Genomic DNA, 26,699 nt, shown 5'->3' on the forward strand with positions numbered 1-26,699 from the left:
GAATAAAATTCAAACATATTCGTTATACAGGATTTATGTGTGCACAAAAGTAAATTCAAGAGGTCAATTTATTACGAAAGTGTGTAAGGCATATAGGAAAAGAGACAATTAGCCATAAAGAATACAGAAATCCTCTCTCCTGGTCTATTGTGAAAGTTTATGTCAATACAGTATGTAAAATGATATTTTCCCACTAATCGATGACCCGCTTTACATTTAGTTTCTTTGTTTTGTACAGTTTGTAAAAATACTCTCTGAGCTTGGTCAAACATGTTCATAGGAATAATGAAAACATGAACAAATACCGCATTTTGAGAATTAAACGTCAGTCCTTCTACATGACACTGCTTGAGACTAAACAAATGACATTTATTTTAGGACATCTTTCTGGTCTATCTACGCTGTGGGATCGCAAGACACAATGAACGGACATGAAAAGTGAGTTATGCCGTTTTTCTGTTACCTATTCAACCATTACACTTCAAACTTTTCGAACTATTACACTTAAAACTCTGCATTTCACCGCACAGTCATAGATACACAGTTCTTTTGTGTTTGTCTCTAAACAACTGTTAAGTAAATGAACTACAGTTGATAAGTAGTAATTTTAAGTGAAAGGTGCAATGTTTCTGTCCATGCCAATACTTTGACGCCAGTGTTTTAGGCGTCTGTCTTTTAGGTTTGATCCAGAAAACAGACGGTGTGTTTTATGTCTTAATATTTTGTTATATACATGCAGTTTTTGTTCACATCAGCAGAGTACCAAAATGTTTTAGTATATCGTAAATTTCAATAGTTAGCTAGCAAATGCAAGTGACCTGTTTATTACTGTGATAATTTACAGTTATATGTGAAACAAGCTCAGTCACATCAGAGGTGAATTGGAACAGTTATTGTCACGCATGTTTAACAGTGCTAGTGTTCTTGGCCTCATTAAAGTTCACACAAGGCACAACATTTTCACTGTGGTGCGTTTCCTTCTTCCAAAGTTCCATTGCTTCAAAGTTTAATTGTAGCATGTAACAGTTTGGAGACTTTTTTTATTTTTATTTTTATGGTACTTTGATTTTGTGTGCACTTTTCCAGAAACAAACTGTTTTAGAAACTGTTAACCGTGTGTGTGTGTGTGTGTGTGTGTGTCTGTCTTCTTTACACTTTGAAAAACAACTGTTTCCTCTAATCTGCTGTAATTTTAGTGAGCTCTAGGTGTTCTCGGCTTCTCTTTGTTTTAAATAAGACAATGCTCCCATGAATTTTGGGGTGGTATGTGGATATAGAATGCAGCACAAGGAACTCTTAAATATTTAATCTAATAAAACATCTATGTAGTGTTTTTAAAAACACCGTAAAACAAAGGTATGAAGACATCTTTCTATCAGAGACCTTCACAATCTATTTGTAAAACAAAATACAGTGCATTAGAGTACAACGATTTACCAGCAAATTACTGTAATCACTTTTGTTTGAAGAAAAAAACTGGTTAATCTCACTAATGTTTTATGACTACTGAAGCGCCACTGCCTTGGGGGTCAGCCTCTCAATAACGCTCTGTTCCCCTGGTTCAGGCTCCAGTGGTCCCGGTTCAGCCTCTCCCACCTGTGCGACGGCCCGCTTCCATACATTCTCTTTCCACAAGAGACATCCGTACATAAATACCCCAATAATTTACTAAAAGCAGTCCAATTTGTTCCCAAAATTAGCAGATGTCCCCCGTGCACACACCGTACCTGAACCATGCGGCTCTCGTCCAATGCCTCGGGCTGAATCAGGCTTTGATGGACCGAGGCTTGGTTACATCCTGAATCCACCAACGCCTGATAAGCACCCCCCTTTATCCTCACAGGTATTTGGTACAAGCCAGCTTGATCTGAGGCAGCTTGCGGGACGTCCATCACTGGACACCTAACAATAAAATGTCCCAAAACCCTGCAGTGCCAACAGACCGCCCCAACCCCCCAGTGTCAGGAAGTGGGTCAAGGGATTGGCATGGAGAGAGCGGGGGAAAAGGAGCTGATGCGGGCGCAGCGGCTATGAGCTGAGGCCGACCCGCTGAAGAAGGGCTCGTTTAGGTCCTCGTAGACTCTGAGGTTCTGGACCGGTAGTTGCTGTGCTGCTATTTGCGCCTCTCTCCTGAGGCGAATCGGCCAGTGGGTTTGGGGCCACTCACATGCTCCTACAGTCCCTCCAGGTCGTCCTGAGGACCCATCTTCATGAGAGGCACGGGAGTGGGTGGGGCTGATGTAGAGGGTGCATTTTGGGGTTTTTAATTCAACACAATCAAACAATTTTATGTTAAAATACTCAACAGATGTTTACTTCATCCCAATTACAAGCAATATAAACAGCATATATGGTTAATATTTTCTCTTTACCTTTGTTAGATCACATGGGAACTCACTCTTGCACTCACACTCTCTCACACTTACACACAATCTCTCTCTCACACACACACACTTGGATATGTGGTTTACGGGGACTCTCCATAGGCGTAATGGTTTTTCTAATGTACAAACTGTATAATCTATCCCCACTAACCCTACCCCTAAACCTGCCAATCACAGAAAACTTTTGGCCTTTTTGAATTTCAAAAAACACCATTTAGTATGTTTTTTAAGCCGTTTGGTTTATGAGGACACAGATGTCCTCATAAACCATGTTTACGTTGTAATACCCATGTCATTATACACATGTGTGTCCTCATAAACCATATACATGAACATAAACACACACACACACACACACTAACAGCAGGCCCTGACAGGAGGAGGACAGAGTAAAGGTACACAGGACCTACAATTTCCACACTTTTATTAGACCCGGGTCCAGTGGACCCGAACATCCTGTGTGTAATATAAATGTGTAGGGGGGGTGTACAGTGTGTGGTCATTGAAAATGTGTTCTGATATACTGTATATTATTCACAGAAAATGAGCCAAGGCCAATGAGTCTGAATTCGAAAAAATAAGTAATCGTATCATTTTTCTTTTGATAAAAAATGAAAACGGGTCCTACAGACCCGAACACCATAAGGGTTAAACAAAAAGGAACATAACCAAACTCGTGCTCTCTGCGCTCTCAACAGCTTCTCAGAGACAGTCCTCAACAGTTATTGCTTTCCTGCTTTCATCGGCGGTCACAGCACCAGCTCTTAGATTGATCTCTCTCCTCTCGCCGTATATCTACGCACTACACACTACACACCTTTGTTCTGCACCAGCATCTCAATGCCTCATTAAATCACTTTATGGTGATAATTTACAGCAATCAAAACTCCTCTGTAAACGACAGTGATCTGTGGCTCGTTGGATGGTGTTATGGGAGCCATACATTTCAGCATTAGCAAACTCACAAAGGTTTTTGTCATTTAAAATCAGTACAACTATGTGATCAACCATAACTAAAAATAATACAAAACTACTTAGTCAAACTAAATGGACATGCAAAATAAATGAAAAGGAAATACTGACAAAGCCTTGTGATAAAGTATTTAATGCAACCATTAAACTATATACATTAAACACATAACAGAATAATGTGTAGGCCTACACTTGATTACCAATTAGTTTTCTATGTGAATATATAGTAAACTGTAATTTATATCCTGTGATCAAAGCTGAATTTTCAGATCCTGATCCTTCAGAAATCATTCTAATATGATGATTTGAGCATTATCAATGTTGAACACAGTTGTGCTGCTTCATATTTCCGTGGAAACTGTGATACTTTTTCCAGGATTCTTTGATGAATAGAAAGTTCAGTGAACAGCCTTTATTTGCATTTATTAAATGTATGTACTAACATTATAAATGTCTTTACTGTCACTTTTGATCAATTTAATGCGTCCTCCTTGATGAATTAAAGTCTTAATTATTAATTTCTAATTATCTTACCATGCACATATGTTTGAATGCATTGCATTATTTCTACAAATAAGCATCAAAAACTCTTTCAACACTGATAAAAAAATCATAAATGTTTCTTGATCATCAAATCCTCATATTAGAGTGATTTCTGAAGGATCATGTGACACTGAAGACTGGAGTAATGATGCTGAAAATTCAGCTTTGATCACTGGAATAAATTACATTTTAATATATATTCACATAGAAAACAGTTTATTTTAAATGGTAATAATATTTCACATTATATTCTTTGGTGAGCACAAAAGACTCGTTGAAAGACATTAAAAAACCCTACTGACCCAATACAGCTTAATATTAGTAAGAGTGACACTTGTCTGGCCACGCCTTTGGTTCTTCTTATTGGTTCAGCTTCAGTGACATCATTACAGGTTAACTGAGCCCCGCCCACATTGGCACAAACTGACACAAATGCGAGAAGTGAGATCACAGATTTACCATAGACAGCAGGTTTACTCATTCCGGAGCAGAAGGAGGCGGTAATGTACATACAAGCTGGATGACACCTAATGAAAGAAGAAGAAGAAAAAGAAGAAGAAGAAGAAGAAGAAGGAAATATAACCAAAGAGTATAGAAGCCTAACTGCTAACAGCCTTTGATATAACTGCTCTAAACGTGTTCTTTCGTCAACAAACTCTTCTCCTGCATTAGATACTTTTCTTGCTGTAACTGTGAGAATGGCTGAACGAGATCAGAGCAGGTGAGGCTTGTGTTATTAGTATTTAATTCAGAGGATGTTTTGTTGTTTTTTTGCATTTTGAGAAGTCATTTATCCAATAATAAACTATTAAATGGATAATAAAATGAAAATGTTTTCGTTACTCACCCTTGTGTTGTTCCAAACCTGTATGGAGCTATTCTTGTGCCAATAAAAATGAACGTAGCTTTTCAAGAAACTAATGAAAATATAAATTGAAACTAAATAAATTATCTCTAAAACTGAAAAAGAATAAATCGCAGGCACATTTTTTGACTTAGTTTTTAATACACTGCATGTTTTGCTAACTATTTCTCATATTTCAATCGCTGATCTGAACTTACAAATGCGCTTCCAGAGTTTTCATTTACGCTTCTGAAGTTTTCGTTTACGCTCCCAGAGTTTTCGTTCGCCGTTCTGACACATTTCTCTCGTGGGGGCGGGGCTAGTGGCAGTGTGTTCTCATTGGTTACTGAGCTTTTGATTGATAGCTTCGTGACCTGGAAGTGAAGACGTCAGTGGTGTGTTTATGTGTGGATGTGAGCGTCTGTAATCGCAGCTTTCTATTTCATTTTAGTGATATTAAGTTTATATCTGTATTTATTTGCTGCTACACTATATTGTTGAGATGATATCTTATAGAAGGAATAGTAAGTTACAGACGAATGATATTTATCATTAGTCATCGTCGCTAATCAGGAGGATACTGGATAACGTTAGCCTACTCGTGGTAAGTCTGATTTTTTTTTTTTTTAATACAATACTAATACTATTTATAATACAGTACTGGCTTTTATCAGGTGGAGAGGCATTTTAGAGCTAAGTGAGAGCCCATAACATTATACAGCTGAGCTGTGTTGTCTTGATTTAACTGTTAGCCCAATCATTACATGACTTGTTTATCTACACTCGGTTACAGTCTTCGATTAGATCATATTTGCTTCGATTAGATCATATTTCCCCCCAGCCACCCCAAACAACATTGGGCTAGAGTACTGTACAGTATCTGTACTGTATCAGTCAATGACCGATGACATAGGACCAGAGTGCTGTCAATCACTGCCTGATTTAACTTTGGCAATGTAAAGCCTTTTTTACCATGCCAATAAAGCTATTTAAACATGAATTTCTCAATTGCTGATTAATTTGCGATGCAAAGTTTTTGAAAGAGGAGAGACACGACTTGACCACAGAACACGTCTCTGTTCGTAATATGAAAACGCTCAATTATTTTGAGGTATCGCCCTGGTTGCAATATTTATTCTGATTAATTTTGTGTGATAAAGATGACTGATAAAGCTATTATATGTATCTAGTATGAGTAACAAATTGCTTTTTCTGTGTCCATATTTGACTAATAATAATGAAAAAAAGTGCACTTCAAATGAACATTTCTTTGACAAATGTTAAATCTTTAATAGTCTTTAATAATAAATATATGTCCAAATTACAAACTTAATACATGCAAGTAATTATGATTGAAAACATCCAGCAACTAGGCTAGGGAATACACATCCATATGTTTATATATAGGGCAATACAGCCATCTACTGGTTACACAACAGTATTACAGATGATAAATGCTGCTTGACTCCGAGGTAAATATTTAGTACTGTAAAATCCCTTAAATATAAATATAATAAATATTTTAAGTCTGCAACTTGTTACTGTATGGGGAGTTCAAAGCAGTTTGTATTGCTAGATTATAATACATTTCCTCTCTCATTTTCCAGGGAGTGGAGCAACTTTTCCATAAACAAAATTCTGATGCTGACACAGAGTGATGCTGATGGAGTGATAGTCCCAGAGATCCACTGTCCCTGTCAGACAATAATCTTACTCTGTTCAGACACATCACCTTTGAATGACTGGGATCTTGATCTTCAGACACCTGATTTATTTTAATATAAACTAGAAAATATTTCAATTTCCTCTAGATTAAAACAAACATAGTTTACAAGTACACAAGAGGTTGCACTTTATTCTTATTAATCTATGCTGATCTTGGATTAGCATACCAACAGCATATGAATGTTGAGGGCATAGATCACCCAAAAATACAATTCTCTCTTATTTTACTCACCCTCAAGCTGTCCCAGGTGCATTTTACTTTCTTTCTACAGATAAACACGAATTAAGATTGTAAGGAAAGTAATTCATCTCTGCGAGTCCTAAAGACGCTTTAAAAACCACACACAGTGACCGTGACAGTAATCCATGCGACCTCAGTGGATGAGTCAATGCCTTCTGAAGTCAAACAATAGGCTAGATAAAAGAAATAATAATAATGTAAACTGCTTTAACTATTAAAAATCTTACGTACATGGGTTACAATACACTTGTATTATGGACTCACAGAGATGGATTATTTCCTTAAATATCTTTGTCTATGTTTATGTCAAGAAGAAAGTCATATACATCTGGGATGGCATGAAGGAGAGTAAATGATGAGAGAATTCTCATGTTTTGGGTGGACTATCCTTGTACTGCTTGTGTCCAGTCACTGCTTTGTTAATTGTACTGCAACAGGAACTGCTCAAAGAATCATTGCAACATTTAAAATGTATATGCATTTTTTAAATGTATTCTGTATTTGTAATTGTGCATTTTGTATAGTAATGTATATCATGAGAATACTGTGCATTACATGTATATTATGCAGTTAATGTTTTGTGGATTCTGGTCTTTCCTGTCACAACATAATTGCATCCAAGACCTTCACTTCGATACTTGTGTATATGCTTTAGTGACAATAAAGAATGTAAATTTATTTGAATTCATATTTTCAATTACATTAATTTAAGTGGTTGTATAAGTCACAATTGAAATGGTTGATGATTGTTAAAATATATTTACAATTTTAAATGTTAGAAGACAGTGTTAATTAAAAGAAATAACTAAATACAATTATCAATTTAAAAAAATGGCAACAAGAACATTCTTTCTGTGACATATGTAATGCAATGCCCTTTGAGGACTGTATCTAACAGCAGGCCACAACTGTAATTTTCATTTTGTTTAAATTCCTCTTATTTAAGTGATCATTAATTTTGATGGTGTAAACGTATATCATGCTAACAATGAGTAGTGTGATGGCCATGGTTGCCAACCTTGATTACCTGGTTGAAGTTTGACTTTCTTGACGGCTGAATATACACACGTTTGCTAGTATTCTCTTTAAATTGTAACAGCTGAACCTAATCAGAGCCTAACATGCAAAATAATCATCAGTAATAAACAAATATTCTCCGAAAACATTGGACACTACAATATTTTAAGTATTATATACAGACAGTACTTTAATGTGCAATTACACCTGAATAGACTGAATAGATCTCTTGTGCTCCTAAAAAGCTTCTGCCAACTAAGTAGTAGCAGGAGGTAAATACAGATCAAATTAAAAAACAAACATAACTTAATATCACTAAAATGAAATAGAAAGCTGCGATTACAGACGCTCACATCCACACATAAACACACCACTGACGTCTTCACTTCCAGGTCACGAAGCTATCAATCAAAAGCTCAGTAACCAATGAGAACACACTGCCACTAGCCCCGCCCCCACGAGAGAAATGTGTCAGAACGGCGAACGAAAACTCTGGGAGCGTAAACGAAAACTTCAGAAGCGTAAATGAAAACTCTGGAAGCGCATTTGTAAGTTCAGATCAGCGATTGAAATATGAGAAATAGTTAGCAAAACATGCAGTGTATTAAAAACTAAGTCAAAAAATGTGGCTGCGATTTATTCTTTTTCAGTTTTAGAGATAATTTATTTAGTTTCAATTTATATTTTCATTAGTTTCTTGAAAAGCTACGTTCATTTTTATTGGCACAAGAATAGCTCCATAAACCTGTATGAGTTTCTTTCTTCTGTTGAACATAAAAGAAGATATTTTGAAGGCTGTTGGTAACCAGACAGTTTCTACTTCCCATTGACTTCCTTAGTATTTTTCTTTCCTACTATGGAAGTCAATGGGTGCCATCAACTGGTTACCAACAATTTTTTTTAAAATATCTTCTTTTGTGTTCAACAGAAAAAAATAAACTAATTTAGGTTTAGAACAAATACAGTGTGAGAAAGTGGCGACAACATTTTCATTTTTGGGTGAACTATCTAAAAGGTCAGAGAGCAGAGGTTATGTTGGTTGCATCTGAATTAGGGTTTTAATTTGATCTGATGTTACTGTATGCAGAGATGGGCATAAATACACGGAAACGTATTTAACATACAAAATACTGTGTGGAAAAATTTATTTATTTAAATATACAGTATTTTGAAAATACACAAAATACATGTGAAATTGGCCATCCAGTGTATAGGTCACAGTGAACGAAGAACCTACATAGACCTACTGACTTTACATTCAACCTCATCTCTTTCTTTCTTTCTTTCTTTCTTTCTTTCTTTCTTTCTTTCTGGCAATTACAAATAAACTTATGCAAAATAGCAGCCATTTATATACTTATTTCTGGTTACAATGTAGTCTATTACTTGTGGTGAACACTATTAAAACATTCATACTGTATGTAAAACTGTGAGAACCTTTTCTGCTATCTAGCAAAGAATATGGATGGGCGATATCCAAAATCTCAATTTTACTTCACAGTAACAATATCATGGTTCCACAATTCTCAATATCAGTTTTGATTCCTTGGCATAAACTGAATTTAAAACTCTTGAATTTTGTTTTGTTGTTGCAGGTAGTCCAATGATTTTTAAGTAATTTTATATTTATTTTATGTAAAGTTTATTTGTTTCTTTAAGTTTATTAAAATTAGAAAGTGTATCTAAAATTTTTAATTAGAATTAATTTAGATTCATTTGCCACTATATACCCCTTTTTGATTATTATTGAAACTAAAAGCTGAAGATGTTTGTGGAGTATCATTCATCAGTGCTTCTTTTCCCACTCCAACGTTACAATAATTCCTGCCCACTAAAAGCTGCACGGATAAATTTGCTTACCCCACAAATAGGCCCATCTATGTAAACGATTTAGAAAAAGTTCCATCGATTCACACTTTATATCATCGCTATGATATGTAGAGTCATATCACCCAGCCCTAACATGCAGTAATGCTTTACACACATTTGACAAGCTAGTTGAAAAAAAATAAAAAAAACGGTCAAGACTGATTGGCTAACGCTATTTTCCCACTTGTCTGTGCTCTTTTATTCTTTCATGTTAACTGAAGTGAATAATGCACTATTTTAACTTTAATCAACAAGTAGAATTGATCATGACATTCTCACCTTATATAAACATTTTTTTGCAGACCCAACGCTGAGCTAGTGAATGTCTGAACTAGTTGATGCACAAAATCAGTACCCTGATAAAGAGGTTGACTGGCAAAAAGTATTTTATGTATTTTGAAAATACAAAAATACTCATCTTAAATGTATTTAAATACAAATTACATTAGATTTTTTCCAAAGGCTTTAAAATACAAAATAGTATTTTGCATTTTTAAATACGTATTTTAAATACATGTATCTGAAATACTGCCCATCCCTGACTGTATGTAGAGTTTAAGATAAACCATAGGTTAACAATGTTTTAAATCAAAGCAATTTAGATTTTAAAGTTTCAAAAGTCAAAACCATGGTTCATTTGGGACTTTAACTATATTAACCATGGGTTTTTGGTTTTATTCAAAGACCATGGCTAATTTTCATAAGATTATTAAAGACCGTGTGGGGGTTTACTAATTGACCATAGTCTGTGCACTTTCACACCCCTCAACAATAGGGTTGTCACAATATATCGCACTACAAAAATGTATCAATATGTAGCCTATTGTGTATTAAAAAAAATCACGTTTTCAGAGTTTTAGTGTCAGTACTACATTAAACTGCTATATGTAATGTTGAATATAATGTATAATAATGCAATGGGGGAATATTTGTGGGTCCTGATAATGGCAAATATCTGATGTTACCAGTAAAAGTGGCCTATACATTATTTTAAATATATCTAGTCAGTGACAGAGATCAAGCATATTCATCTACAATAATTCTGTGGTTTCAGCTTCAGAATCATGAATATTGTTATTCTGGTGTCTCTATTGTCCTGTGCTTTGGGTTTCAGCACCAAGTCCAAGTCTATTCATTTACACACACAATGTAAAACCAAATTTAGCATTTAAATCAACAGTACATTTTTTGTTAACCTTTTATCATATATCTTGGAGTATCGCAATAATATCGAATTGTGACATGAGGGCATCGTTAATACACTCCTTAACAATCATTCCAGCCAGTCACAATATAAATGCTAATAGCTCTGTTCTGCTGCTTCCCATTTACTTTCTTTCAGTCACATTTCTTTATATCATATCTTTTCTCTCGAAGATCTGCTGACCGTAATATCGTGCACTGCTTGCGGTGCCACAAGCCGCAGGAGAACCTCCCCGTTCACCTGGCCAGGGTTTGCATGAGAACCGGCAGCACACCTGAAGAGCGAGTGGAGGAGGTTCAGAAGGCCAGGGCTTCCAGTCGAGAGTGGATCCTCAACAGCAGGACCTGGGATTACAGGCGTCTCCGTGAGATCCTGCCCGACACACACTCCCGGGCCGCCATGGTGAAGGAGCTTCTGCGCCGGGGTTTCTTCATCACGAACCAGCCTCAGGAGTCTGACACGGTCCTGGATCCTGACAGTGACTCGGACACGACCGATAGAGATCCTCCTTCAACCCAAACCTCTTCCGTGAGGATAAAGATGAAGGAGGCGGGTCTGTATGGCAAGTTCCCGACGGATGCCAAGCTCCTGGTGGACTTTAAGAAGCACCTGATGAAGTCACTCAGGGTCTCCCACTGGCAGACGAAGGTGAGATCTCATCACCCGTTTCACTTCACACGTTTTCCTGACAGATTTGCTCAAATCTTTTGCGATAAATGTCATTAAAAAAAACTATTGCGAAATGCCGGCTTTTCCATTAATCGATGTGACTAAAATGTAATTTTTTTTTCCTCTCGCGATAAAAAATTATTGGTTTGAAATTAACTTGGTCACTCACCGGTCAATTTGGCTACTAAATTTTTAAGTTAGCGGCCATTCAGAAGTTCTACTAGCCCAAAAAACAAAAAGTTTCATATATATACAGGACTGTGCAAAAGTCTTAGGCATGTTAATACATTTCCAAACATTCTTTTTGCCATTAATTGTAATAATCCAGTGAGATTTGTGTATGCACAAGGAGTCTGACAACAGCCGGTATGATCTGATCTCACCATCATCGAGTCCGTCTGTGATTACATGAAGAAACAGAAAAAACTGAGACAGATTAAATCCAGAAGAACTGCGGGAACGTCTCCGAGACGCTTGAAGAAACCCCCGCCCGTCAAAATAAAAGCTAATTTATGAGTTTAATGAAGAAATCTGTCTCGTATTCTGTCCAAACACACCGCGTCGTCTACGTCAGCTGACCTGTAAATGCTCAAAAACTGTTTCCATTGCAGTTTTGTGAAATATTCCTTTTTCGAACTGCCTGAAAAACCTCCTCATGCGAGCGTTTTTTGGGAGTTTTTTGCGAAATTGACACGTTTCCATTGGGCGTATTTTGAATTCGCTATTTCAATTTGCATATTTTGAAGGGTAATGGAAATGCGACTAATGTTCTGTAGCTCTTCTTTCTTTTAATGATCTTAATGCTGAACTGCTTTCTCACATCCTTCTTCACAGGTTGATAATGTGTCCCGTTTCCTCCGGTACGTGCAGCCCACCGCGAGTGAGCCGTCTCTGGACTTCTTGTCTAAGAGCACAGAGACCCGGGACTTTCTGACGGCCCTGCAGCGCACCCACATGGGCACAGCCACCTTCCATAGATACATCAAGAGCATTATACGGTTCCTGGAATACCTGACGACAAGGCTGGATCTGTGCAGAGCCGACCCAGAGCTCCGGTCCAAATGCCAGAGTTACACTGACATGCTGAAGACTGTATCCAAGACACATGACAAGACCTGGGATACGAGGTTACATGTTCATTTTGCAATGAGCTTTTTATTTATTTTACTAATGTTATAGATACATGCATGCGTATATACGTGCATAGATAGACAGATAGATACTTTATTAATCCTTTTCAGGAAACTAGATTTGTTACAATAGCAGTAACCACATTTAATCCTCGCACACAGACAACATCAATCTATCTACCTTACTACATTTATAAAACAAAAACTCTCACTAAAGCATTCTATACCCTATAATATTATAATGTTTCTTCTATTCTATATCTATTTAAAAAGAAAAACTGCGTTAGACTTAACTGGGATGGGACACAGCACTTGCATATTGTTGTCCTATTGTTAGTTTAACTGCTTCTATTGCTCTCCTCATTTGTAAGTCGCTTTGGATAAAAGAGTCTGCTAAATGATTAAATGTAATTGAAATAATATATTAACTAAAACATGCTATATCCTGTAATGATGATACTAAAAACAGATACACAAACAAAATTAACTAAAGCATTCAATCCCTATTTTAATAATACTAAGAACATAGGTTATGGTTGCTTCCTCACATAATCACAAGGGTGGTGTAATAACCTTTCTTGTTTGTTATGTTTAATCCAGTCACAGCCGGTTCGGTGAGAGAGCTCCCAGCATTAAAGATTACCAGAGGGTTTTGCAAGTTGCAAAGTCAGACTTTCTCAGGATCCACGGGGATCTGCTGACGGGCACAGCGGTCTCAAGCCCCGACAAGACGCTGTACCGCTATTACCTCCAAGCGCTCTTGGTCCTCCGGCACATGCAGCGTCCAGGAGCTGTGACAGGATTGACCGTAAGTTCATCTACTTTAACCCTTGTGCGTCAATTAAAAAAAAGTTACACATAGGTCCATATAGTGCAGTGGTCCCCAACCTTTTTTGCGCCACGAACCGGTTTAATATCAGACAATATTTTCACAGACCAGCCTTTAAGGTGTGGCGGATAAATACAACAAAATAAAATGATACGACCGGCATAAAAACTGGGGTATTTTTTAAATATAATAATAAACATGAATCCAATGTTTAGGCCTACTCGCAACTTAATTAGCAGGGTCCTCGTAACATTGTGCCTAAAGACAACTGAGAAAGCCTGAACACAAACAAAATGCCCCCAAAAGAAAAAAATCTCCATGTTTTCGGTGCTGATGCGTTTATGTAACATGTAAGGGTGGCGCTGCCAATAAAGCACCTAAAAGCTGTCACAACGAACCGGCAAAATGAATGATTATGAATATGTAAAATATAGCAGGAGACATTTTAATTGTTTACTAATAAACCAGTTTTTTTTATGTCAGTGTCGGCTGCTAAGATGAAGTTGACGATGCTGACTCGCGATCTTCAGTGAATGCACCAGAGAGAAATGCACATTTCATACGGATTACACAAGCAGAGAACAGTCTGTTTTCTTTTCGTTTTGAATTGTTCTGTTCAAAAGTAGACATTTCAAGCTTTCTATATAAAGGCCGGCGCCTCCGTGTCGTGATTATCTATTTTCTAATATATTTACTTCTTATTTATTAAATCCAGACAATTGGTTGATGAAACATTGATTAAAATTAAGATACAATTAATGCAAAACGAAATAAAATTTAAAGACAGGCTTTGTGCTTTCTGTTTGAGGTTTCTGTGAAAGTTTTAAAGCAGTCTTTTAGTGCCGCTTTCAGACCGCTCACGTCTGTAATGAAGAACTGTCCCATCCGTAACATTTTTATTTTTTTTGTGAAATAAATTTCCAAATAAATGCGACTTATAGTCCAGTGCGACTTAGGCTATATATGTTTTTTCTTCTTCATGGCGCATTTTTTGACTGATGCGACTTATAGTCTGGAAAATATGGTAAGTTATTTATTCTTTCTGTGCGGCCCGGTACCAAATGTTGTTGATATAGAGGACAAAAATGTCAGAAAAAACTGTCATAAAAATTTGAAGCACACACTTAATTTTGGCCTCATTTTAAAGAAGACCCCTTAGATTATTGTTAAAGTAAAAGTTTAAAAAGTGCAACAAAAAAAGTTATAGAGGTTTAAGTTTATGAACAATATTTTATATAAAATATATATTTTATGAAACGTGTTGAACTCTGAAACGGCTAGAAAATCAAAGTTGTGAAAATTATCAAAAAAACAGGAAAAATTATCAAAAAAAAAACAAAACTGAAAAAAGACACAAAATCTCCATACGGTTGCACAAGAGTTAATGAGTTTGTACTCAGGATATGCTGGACACGTTTGCAATATTAAACTAAACCTTTTCGATGTTCCCCAGGACGAGGACTGGGTGGAGCGGATCGCTCACGGTGGCAGGGTGGTGATCGGCGTAAGGAAGGAGAAAACTGCAAGCATACAAATAGCCTTGACACAGGAGGAGGAAGCTGTAAGTGTTAGCGTGATACAAACAGCAGATTGCGCAGCACCAGTGTTTTACATTCAATAACTGTGGTGTTTCTCCACAGTGTTTTCAGCTGTACTACAAGCAGATCAGGCCTGGGAACATCAGGCTCGAAACATTCTGCCAGGGTTTTTTCGTGTCGTCGTCCGGCAAAGCTGTTTCCAATGTGACACATGACGTGTTCCACCTCCATGAAATGTACGTACTGTACCTACACAGATCCACGTGTAAATGGAGACCCTTTACTATATCCTGTCAGTCATGGTTAGAGTTGGGTATCGTTTGAATCGTTTGAACAATTCCAATTCTGCTTATCGATTCCAATAAGGTAAAAAAAAAAAAAAACATACTTGGATATCATTCACATTTAGTCTTATTGCAAAACATTTAGTTGTAGCTGAATATCTTGAACAAAAATCAACAGGCTAAAAATACCATAGCAAAAACAACTAGCCTAACTAATACAAATTTCAAGCATTATTAAAGACTAGTAAAAAAACACAGTAATTAAAAAATAACTAATAAAATACTAGCAATCACAACAAATAGATACAACTGAACAAAGATACGATTGAAACGGTGTTTTAAGATTTTCAGGTATTCAGGTACAGAAACTGTAATCAAAAGTAAAATTTCACTGCACTTTATAAATAAAATATACATTAAATATAGTTACAAAAGTTATCCAGTCAAGAATGAGTGAATTTTTTTCTTTGTCTTTTGTTGTTTGATTAGTGTTATTATAGATTGCTGTCACTTTAAGAGTTGCCCAATCTACAGTAGAGAAACAACGATCTCCTATATCTTGAATGTGGACTGCAGTGCCTATTCCCACCACTAGCTGTCATTCTTACAGACTGCACCTTTAATGTTTTAAAGTCATATCGAAATGCTCTCAAAGGAATCGATAAGAGGAATCGAAATGTACATTTTATAACAAGTATCCGATTCCTGACCAAGTATTCGATTTCATTCAATTCAAATCGATTTTCGATTCCCAACCCTAGTCACAGTCATATCACATTTGATGTGTTGTTTTCTTCCTGCAGGTATAAACTGGCCTGTGTGAAGAGTCAGGACGTGCGGAGGGCTGTTAGATCGGCTTCACAAAGCCTCCCGGTGCACAAACAGAGGGCCGTAAACCTTTACCTGTCCAGTGACACTGGAAATCCAACGCCTCAGGACATCGTGGACGCCGCTGAGCTCCTCGACTCCTTGTCCGGGTCAGTCTCCACTTAACAAGGACTCAACACATCACCTGGGGGCGGTTGCGTAAGACCATAAGACTAGTCTTACAAGTTAGACATACTTTTTTTTTCTTTAAAGGGATAGTTCACCCAAAGATAAAATTTACCCCATGATTTACTCACCCTGAAGTCATCCTAGGTGTATACACTCACCTAAAGGATTATTAGGAACACCATACTAATACTGTGTTTGACCCCCTTTCGCATTCAGAGCTGCCTTAATTCTACGTGGCATTGATTCAACAAGGTGCTGAAAGCATTCTTTAGAAATGTTGGCCCATATTGATAGGATAGCATCTTGCAGTTGATGGAGATTTGTGGGATGCACATCCAGGGCACGAAGCTCCCGTTCCACCACATCCCAAAGATGCTCTATTGGGTTGAGATCTGGTGACTGTGGGGGCCATTTTAGTACAGTGAACTCATTGTCATGTTCAAGAAACCAATTTGAAATGATTCGAGCTTTGTGACATGGTGCATTATCCTGCTGGAAGTAGCCATCAGAGGATGGGTACATGGTGGTCATAAAGGGATGGACATGGTCAGAAACAATGCTCAGGTAGGCCGTGGCATTTAAACGATGCCCAATTGGCACTAAAGGGGCCTAAAGTGTGCCAAGAAAACATCCCCCACACCATTACACCACCACCACCAGCCTGCACAGTGGTAACAAGGCATGATGGATCCATGTTCTCATTCTGTTTACGCCAAATTCTGACTCTACCATCTGAATGTCTCAACAGAAATTGAGACTCATCAGACCAGGCAACATTTTTCCAGTCTTCAACTGTCCAATTTTGGTGAGCTCATGCAAATTGTAGCCTCTTTTTCCTATTTGTAGTGGAGATGAGTGGTACCCGGTGGGGTCTTCTGCTGTTGTAGCCCATCCGCCTCAAGGTTGTGCGTGTTGTGGCTTCACAAATGCTTTGCTGCATACCTCGGTTGTAACGAGTGGTTATTTCAGTCAAAGTTGCTCTTCTATCAGCTTGAATCAGTCGGCCTATTCTCCTCTAACCTCTAGCATCAACAAGGCATTTTCGCCCACAGGACTGCCGCATACTGGATGTTTTTCCCTTTTCACACCATTCTTTGTAAACCCTAGAAATGGTTGTGCGTGAAAATCCCAGTAACTGAGCAGATTGTGAAATACTCAGACCGGCCCGTCTGGCACCAACAACCATGCCACGCTCAAAATTGCTTAAATCACCTTTCTTTCCCATTCTGACATTCAGTTTGGAGTTCAGGAGATTGTCTTGACCAGGACCACACCCCTAAATGCATTGAAGCAACTGCCATGTGATTGGTTGATTAGATAATTGCATTAATGAGAAATTGAACAGGTGTTTCTAATAATCCTTTAGGTGAGTGTATGACAATCTTCCTTCAGACGAATACAATCGGGAGTTATATCTCTTCCAAGCTTTATAATGGCAGTGAATGGCTGTTTATGTTTTGAAGTCCATCAAAAAAGCATCTATCCATCATAAAAGTGTCCCACACGACTCTGCGGGGGTTAATAAAGGCCTTCTGAAGTGAAGTGATGTGTTAGTGTAAGACTTTATCGACTAAAATAACTAGCTTCCAGCAGACGGCCGTACGCAAGTCGACTTGCGCCGCAAGAGTAACACTTGATGATGTATGACGTAGATGTAGGAGTAGCGTAAGCTTTGATGCCTCGCGTGGTTCAAACAAACAGGGCTGGGCAACAAACTCAAGCTCCTCCCACATTCAAAAAATAATAATGTCGTTTTAGACGTCTAATTCGTGACTGGTGTTTTGCTCTATCCTCTGCGCTTCAGCGTTCATCATTACGTCATGCATCGGGTCAGAGGTCACTCTTCTACCGTAAGTCCACTTGCGTACAGCCGTCTGCCGGAAACTAGTTATTTTTGTCAATAAAGTTTTAAATCTGGATATTTTTCTTATACTGACACATCACTTCACTTCAGAAGGCCTTTATTAACCCCCGCAGAGCCGTGTGGGACACTTTTATCTTGGATAGATGCTTTTTTTATGTGCTTCAAAACATAAACAGCCATTCACTGCCATTATAAAGTTTGAAAGAGCCGGGACATTTTTTAATATAACTCTGATTGTGTTCGTCTGAAAGAAGAATGTCATATACACCTAGGATGACTTCAGGGTGAGTAAATCATGGGCTAATTTTCATTTTTGGGTGAACTATCCCTTTAAGACTGTTTTTTTTTTTTAATCGGTTACATTAAAACGTAGATTAGCCTAATTTGAGACCGAAAATTAAAATGGACTGCCCTTGACTAACTGCTAGTTGGTCACACTAGAACTTAAGATAATGTCCTAACATAATGGCTATGTTTATACAACTGGTCCTTTTATACAAGTGGTTTTTCTTATATTTATTCATCACTTATACAGCGCTTCCTCGGACGACGACTCCTCATTGGCTGAACTGAGTTCTGCTGGATCCAGCATTGAGGAACACGCTTCACGAAAAGACTTCTCTGCCTTCATAACCAGATTCCCGGTTTCTCTGGAGGGTCAGCCACCCTCGAAAAAGCAGCGGGTCGACTCAGGTTTTCCAGAAGACCGTGTGCTCTATGATAAGTGGCGAGCCTCCCAGTACAAACAGAGAGAGGAATATCTGCTGTGTGAGTCTCAAAATACACCAATACAGCATTGACACGACACAAACTAGGCCATTCTTCTAGATACTTCACCCCAAAATTAAAAATACCCCTTGATTTACTCACCCTCAAGTCATCCTAGGTGTATGACTATCTTCTTTCAGATGAACACAATCAGAGTTATATAAAAAAAATATCCTGGCTAATCCAAGATTTATAATGGCATCATTATAAAAATCATTAAATATCATTTATAATGATTGGGAGCCCAAAATTTGAAGTCCAAAAAAGCGCATCCATCCATTATAGAAGTAATCCATACGACTACAGGGGTTATTAAAGGCTTTCTGAAGCAAAGCCATCCGTATGTGTAAGGACAATATCTATATTTATTACTTTATAAACTATGATCACTGGCTTCCGGCAGACGGCCGTATGCATCGTTTAACGCCGTAAGAGTGACCTCTGACCCGACACATGACACATTGATGAACGCTGAAGCGCAGAGGATAGAGCAAAACAGAATGGCAGTCATGAATTAGACGTGAATTAAATGAGGATTTTTACAGAGAAATGTGGGAGGAGCTTGAGTTTGTTGCCCAGCCCTGTTTGTTTGAACAGCGCTACTCCTGCATCTACATCATACATGCGTCACGGGTTACTCTTGTGGCGTAAGTCGATACGTTCGGCCGTCTGCCGGAAGATAGTTATTTTAGTTGATTAAGTTTTAAATATGGATATTTTTCTTACACAAACACATCGCTTCTCTTGAGAAGGCCTTGATCAACCCATGGAGTCGTGTGGAGCACTTTTATGATGGATGGACAGGGTTGGGAATAGAAAATCGATTCCAATTCTGCAATTGAATACTTGAGGTCAGGAATCAGATACTTGTTAAAATTTTTTATTTCGATTCATCTTATCGATTCCTTTGTGAACATTTCAATATGACTTTAAACCATTCAAGCGCAAGACGACTTGCTTTTATGTGCTGCGTGCATGTGTAACTATATTGGGCAACTGTGTATAGTGACAGCAGCCTAATATTCCTGCCGCCGTCTCTATAATAACCAGTGCCCGAAGTGGGGCGGTACTCACCGGTACGCAGTACCGGCACTTCTACATTTACTCTTAAGCGTACCTGCACTTTTTCTTGCGTACCGCTACTTCTTGCATGTACCACTGAGTTACCACTCTACCACTGACAGAAAAAGCGTCAGTGTCACGACCGTTTCATATACTCTGTTTGCAGTGCGTATGCAGTGCTTATTTTTTTCGACACCCATGTTAACAGGTTAGAGCTTTCACACTGCACGCGCATGCGGTCCGGTGATCCGTTCCAGACTGCGTATACAGCAGTGCAGAGATCGTTTCCGCACCGAGTCTATTTCTGCTGTGCTGCACGCGCTGAATTAAAGTGGCAGCGCATGGTTCGTGGTCAAAATTAACACAGAATGACATGAAAATATAATAATATCACCATAAATGCATTTAATTAAATAAAATGTAGTAATCTCGATTCTCACCATAATTGTATTTTTGGACTTGCAGACTTGGAGGAGCTCCGTTTGCACGCACGCACGACTTGTTTAAATACATTTATGCTGTTAATAAATAACAATAAATTGTTGTTGTACCTGCAATATCTCCAAGGTTTGTTTTTCACTGTAGAAATTTCAAATGTCATGATTTGCCAATGCAAGAGAGTACCGGCACCTTTTTTCCCCCACTTCAAGCACTGATAATAACACTACTCAAACAACACAAGACAAAGAGAAAATTCGCTCGTTTTTGACTGAATAACTTTTGTAATGTATATTTTACTTCTAAAGTTCAGTGTTATTTTACTTTTGATTACAGTTTCTGTTCCTGAATACCTGAAAATCTTAAAACACTGTTTATTTCAATCGTATCTTTGTTCAGTTGTTACTTTTTTTTGCGATTTGCTAATTTTTTACTTGTTCTTTTTTAATTACTGAGTGTTTAATAATGTTTCAAATTTATATTAGTTCGGCTAGTTGTTTTTCTATGGTGTTTTTAACCCACAGGCAAAATTCCTTGTGTAAGTGTTCTTTAGCCTGTTGATTTGTTCATGATATTCAGCTACAATTAAATGGTTTACAATAAGACTAAATGTGAATTATATCTACGTTTTTTTTTTTTTTTTACCTTATTGGAATCGAAATTAGGAATCGGAATTGTTAAAATTAAAACGAAACCCAACCCTACGGATGGATGCACTTTTTTTGGGGCTTCAAATTTTGGGCTCCCATTCCCTGCTATTATAAAGCTTGGAAGAGCCAGGATATTGTTTAATATAACTCAGATTGTATTCGTCTGATAGGAGAATGTCATATACACCTAGGATGACTAGATGGTGAGTAAATTATGAGGTTATTACCATTTTTGGGTGAACTAACCCATTAATTCACCGTGACCCGCATGAGTAAAGTTATGTAACTCTTTCTTCAGCACGCTTCACACACAGCAAGGCTTCAGCTGGAAAGGTGGCGAGGCTGATTGCGCAGGAGGGGTGGAAGACCAACTCCCCGAAGCCAGAAGAGATCGAGAGGTTGTGGAAACCAGCTCCTACAGACAGCATTGAGGCAAATCAGGTTATAATAAAGTGTGTGTCTGAGCAGACCTGGACCGGGCTGGCCGTCAAGAACTTCGGTGACGAGCACGGTCTAGGTAAGAAGAGCTTTCATTTGTATTTGAGAGAAAATACCATCACATAAATGTACATTTGAGCAGCTGTTACAAGGTGGCCACGGGTCCTTAATGGCCCTGAAATCTGAAATGTTTTTTTCTTTAGCTTTTAGTATAAATATGTTAGCCTTAAGGTTATGAATAAGCTGGTGTGTTCCAAAACAGTGACAAAATTCGCATTTTGGAGATATATATTTTTGGTCACATTACCGCTAAAATTTCTCCAGTCCGACGAACCCAATGTCCGTCAAATAACCAGTGAAGCATCGAAGCGCGAGTGATTCTGATTTTATTACATAAACAGCGATTGATAATGGATAGTGTTTCTGAGGCTCGCGAGAGAGAGAGAGAGAGAGAGAGAGAGAGAGAGAGAGAGAGAGAGACTTTAGTGGAGAAATCAAAACAAATGAGCGTAACGTAACGGCACACATAAAGAAACTCACAGAAGAAATGTCCTGAGGTAAAACGTTTTTTTTATTTATAACATATGATATAGTTAACATAATGGGACAAGGGATTTTAGTTCAATTAACAAGTAGTTATTATTAAATTACTTGCATTTTAGACACAATATTGAATATTTTTGTTCTGTTTTACCAATGAAAAAAGTTCCAAACAAGGATCAGAGCAGAACTATTGCGTATCTCAAAGCAGAGGCGCTGTCCTCTTACTACGCGATTCAGCGTTTTGAAGGAATGACTCAAAGACTCGCTCAGTAAGTTCTTATGTGTATATTCAAAAATGTCAAATATTAATCTCATAGCATTATTTATTGCTGTTGTAATTTTGCAGTATACATTATTTTATTTTATTGGTAACAGCTCTATAGTGCATATTGAATTCATTTATCAAATGTAAGAATTTGACATGAAAGATACATTTAATAAAGTAAAAAAAAAAAAAGTATATAAAAGCTTATAGAACGCTGATGAAAATATTTCTTCGGAATAAACTGTTTACACAACCAGAAATCTTGGGGATACGATGCTTTTGTGGGATCTTTTTATATATCGGATATTGTCTGCTTACATGAAAAGTTCACTGTATATCATACTAATAAATAGCATTTATGACAGCAATGATATTTTTTCTTTTTACATATACGTATGTAATTATGTGTATTTCCATCACAGGTGTGGTTTAAGTTTCATTAACCCTTTAGAACCTGAAGCTAAAATAGGTGTTTTTCACATAATTTGATTTTTTTGACTGTAAAATTCTAAAACGATGTGCTATCTTAATGTGCAAGGTGTCATCTTTTTCAGAAAAATAGCTTTCAACAAATTACACTTATTGACCATTATTGTGTGTGGTGAGTTTGTAAATAGAATTTAAATAGACAAAAATAAAAAAAGCGAGAATAAATTTACTGATTTTTATTTAGAAAAAAAACACAAAAAAATCATGAACGAAAGAAATGAACACTTTAAAGTTGAAAAATGAACTATAATACATATATACAAGTCTTTTTTGTGACATTGGGTTGCACAGTTTTCATTTAGGACACTTTTATTCATACACATGCTTAGATACGTGAAAGAGTAACGGCCATCCGCCTCCCAAGTTTCATTAAAAATCACCCCAATCCCCTCTTCTGCTGTCTAACACTTCTTTCGCCATGTATTTGTTCGTTTCTTTTATTATTTTATGCAATCCAAAACACTCTAACCTGCCGCGCTTCATATCTCTCTGTTCAAATCCTTCCTTCCCGCGCTGCTGTCATTTGCAGACGGAAAGCATGACCGTAATAATACCGTAATAAGCCGTATATTGCAGAAAAGCGCATGTTGTCTACTGTCAGGGGCAATTTGAATGGTTTTGATAGTGCAAATGGTTGAAGAGTTATGGTCAAATGAATACAGCTTGCTGGTATGTATCGGCGACGACACAGCCGGTTCTAAAGGGTTAAAAGGTCTTAAAGTCTTGAATTGAACTTGTTTATATGAGTTAACACTCTGTGTCCGCTGCACAAGGAACTAAAACACTGAATAGTTTTCCTGCATGTGTATTCAGTTGTTGTTTTGATCTTAAAATGTAACGTCCTCTTGATTTCAGGAGTGGTTGCGACCCGTCCGTTCTCTAAAGGAGACGTTGTGTGTGATTTCCACGGGAAGGTGATCCCGGCAGCCGAAGGGAGAGCAATGATGATGAAGGGTCTTCGGGACCTGTTGTTCTTCAGGGCGGGACAGCGAGACCTGTGTGTGGACGCCCAGACCCCCTGCGAGTGCCACCCCGACACACACACCGTCGGCAGGAGGATCACACACTCTCAGAGCCCCAACCTGGAGCCGCTTCACTGCGTGCTGAAGCTCCACGGGCGGCACCAGGACGTCATCATCTTTAAAGCGCTCGTGGACATCGGCATCGACACACAGCTGAAGTTTTACTCACTCACTCTCACACACTCACACACTCTCACACTCACTCTCTCACACTCTCTCATACTCACACACACACACACACACACACACACACACACACACACACACACACACACTAACTCTCTCACACATACTCACTCTCTCTCTGTCTCAGAGCATTTGTATAAAACTTGGCAAGCAAAAAAAAAAAAAAAAATGCAGATATGAAGAGGTGAAACCTAATACACACACATGCACAAACACACAACTTATCTTCTGCTTATTGCTATTTGTTTTTTGTGGCATTTTTGCATATTTAATGGAATTATTGCAAAAACTTCAAAACTTCCCAAACAACAAAAACTAATTCTAAACTTAGAACTTACTATATATATATATTCACAAAATGTATCAAAGTTGGGATAGGAGCAGTTGGTCACAGAATATTAATGATCTCTGCTGGATATATATGGTTACAACACATTATTTTATTTTTTTTCATAAAATTGTAATTTCACGTGCAAGCTAATGGTTATACGGATAGTTTCTAAATAAAGGCTGTACACGGCTCCATATGCATAAACTGTGTTCTCACTCAGTAAATACTTTGATCTGAACATTTTGAAGATTAGTTTAAATTAGTCTTTTAAATGTGTTTGCTTAGAGAGTATGATATGGGCATAAACGGTAAATAATCAGATGTTGCATATTTTATATGCATTAGTCTTCCTCGTGTTCAAACTCAGATTGTACAAACAAATTTACATCACTTTCCTGTACCTGTGTGACGTGTGTGTATGTGTGTGTATATATACATTATATAATATAATGTGATTTAATGACTTTATTGTTGCGTTTGTCTATTGCAGTTGATGCTGCTGACAGATTTCTCTCTGCATGACAAAAGTGAGGAGCAACGGCTTGATGCTTTTCTTCATCAAACTCTTCATGCGTGTCTTCCTGAGATCTGGAGTTTCTTCAGCTCCTCCTGCTGTTATCATGGCCAAACTCTGGTAGAGAGAGACTTGCAACATAAAATCAGAAACCGTTGAAGCCCAGAGACTCGTCTGAGACTGAAAAATAGGATTGAAAAATGTTGAGTCTGAGTTGAAACTAAAAGGGAGTGAATTAAGGCACATGCATTCTCTTATTTACAAAGTTACAACTGTTCAATTTCTTTAGCACTTGAATTTTACAGATTAAGTTTCAGCCTTTAAAAGTTCAGAGTTTTTTTAGTTCAGGCTGATTGAATTTGACATTTTTATGTCTGCAAATAAAAGTTGACTTTTTAAGCTGTCCTGTCTCCTGAGCCGTTTCTAACTCATCATCCTCAAACTGAATGGTTACAATTCATTACCATTACCATTTACCATTTATAGTAGGGGTGCAATGGTAGGTACATGTATTCGTCCCGAAACGTACGGTACGGACGTCACTGTTCGGTGCATACAGTCACACGACGAATACTTCAAAGCTACTAGATGGCTATAAGTGTATGGCATTAAAAATGGCATTTAAAGCATTAAATTAGATTTGAAGATAGCTGCAGAAACCCTGTTTGTACTTAGATTTAAAACACAAGCACTGATGTTTTACAATAAAAAGTGATTTAATGTTAACTAATTTGTGTCAGGATTGCACATTAATCAGAAATAAAGTGGTATTTACTGTTATTTCACAAAAAAGAGACGACAAATGGGCTTATTCATTTGCGTATGTTTGTTTATTTGTAATCACACAGAACATCACTGGGGTTGAAAGTATGCACATTAAAAAAAGAGATACATTTTTATGTGTACATTACATTTGATCATTCAATGATCATTTCTTTAATTTTTCCACCAAGTTATATGATCTGAGGAGCTTTGAGCGCCCTCTCCAGTCCCAATATAGTCAGCCAGGGGTGCGTTTCCCGAAAGCATCGTTGGCCAACTATGGTCGCAAGTTCATCGCAATGTCCATTGAACTCTATTGGTAACGACGGAACTTGCGACCATAGTTGGCCAACGATGCTTTCGGGAAACGCACCCCAGAGCAACCGATGGATCTCCCAAACCCTGCTAGAGTTTCTCTCTCATGATGATGATGATGATGATGATGTAGAGTCTGAAGCTCACGTGCATGAATCAGTGACAGAAGTAGAGTTGTTTCTGGAGGGATGTATGATTCTGTCTTCAACTTTGAAACAAAGTCTGTCCACAGTGGTGGATTAAGACTCTTTGGTGGCCCTGACACTGACTCCTAGAGTGCCATAAAGTCTTTGTTACAGCGTTATAAGCCATGAACCGAAGCTGAAAAAACAAACAAGTCACAAATGTCCGGATATTAAATCTGTGACGCTCAGAGTTTTGTGTTGAAGTGGTTGGAATCACTCATGCTTCATAAACTCTACTGGAAGCCTAAAACTACACTCAATAATGTAATGTTTTTGATTTACGCATTTCAAATAATAGTAAAATTCCAAATTGAATTGAATAATCCTTACATATAGAGTTGTAAATGAGTAAAAAAAAAAAAAAAAAAGATGCAGAAAGGGAAGAGGTAAATGAATATAAAGGAAGGCAATGATCAAACTGCTGATTACAGGAAGTACTCATATAATATTAGCATATTACCTGAGTTGTGTATGAAGTGCTTGTGTTGAAACAGGAGAGAGGCTGTTTACTGATAGATCAAATGATGGTTTGTGTGACTGGTTTTAGGGGAATTCATGAATATACCTGTATCACAGGTTCTCAGTGGGACACACACCTGTTTGTCATGAGTTATATAGCGCT

At 37.6% G+C, this 26,699-nt stretch overlaps 1 protein-coding gene across 2 annotated transcripts; it reads left to right on the forward strand.

Moving 5' to 3' along the window:
• Window positions 1–4,383: 4,383 nt before the first annotated feature.
• LOC311072171 (uncharacterized protein) lies at window positions 4,384–25,218 on the forward strand. 2 transcript variants are annotated; one of them, XM_084096961.1, is made up of 11 exons: window positions 4,409–4,620; window positions 10,973–11,447; window positions 12,303–12,595; window positions 13,199–13,406; window positions 14,881–14,988; window positions 15,068–15,201; window positions 16,053–16,226; window positions 18,645–18,877; window positions 21,326–21,544; window positions 23,618–24,154; window positions 24,792–24,926. In XM_084096961.1, exons 1-10 carry the CDS (start codon window positions 4,598–4,600, stop codon window positions 24,148–24,150), a joined length of 2,400 nt encoding a protein of 799 aa, XP_083953087.1. In that variant the 5' UTR covers window positions 4,409–4,597; the 3' UTR covers window positions 24,151–24,154; window positions 24,792–24,926. The 2 variants fall into 2 exon arrangements, with proteins under 2 accessions (XP_083953086.1, XP_083953087.1); XM_084096960.1 differs by having other exon boundaries at window positions 4,384–4,620; window positions 23,618–25,218.
• The last annotated feature ends 1,481 nt before the right edge of the window (window positions 25,219–26,699 follow it).

Source organism: Abramis brama, assembly GCF_963993115.1.
Source record: "Abramis brama genome assembly, chromosome: 21".
Lineage (NCBI taxonomy): Eukaryota > Metazoa > Chordata > Actinopteri > Cypriniformes > Leuciscidae > Abramis > Abramis brama.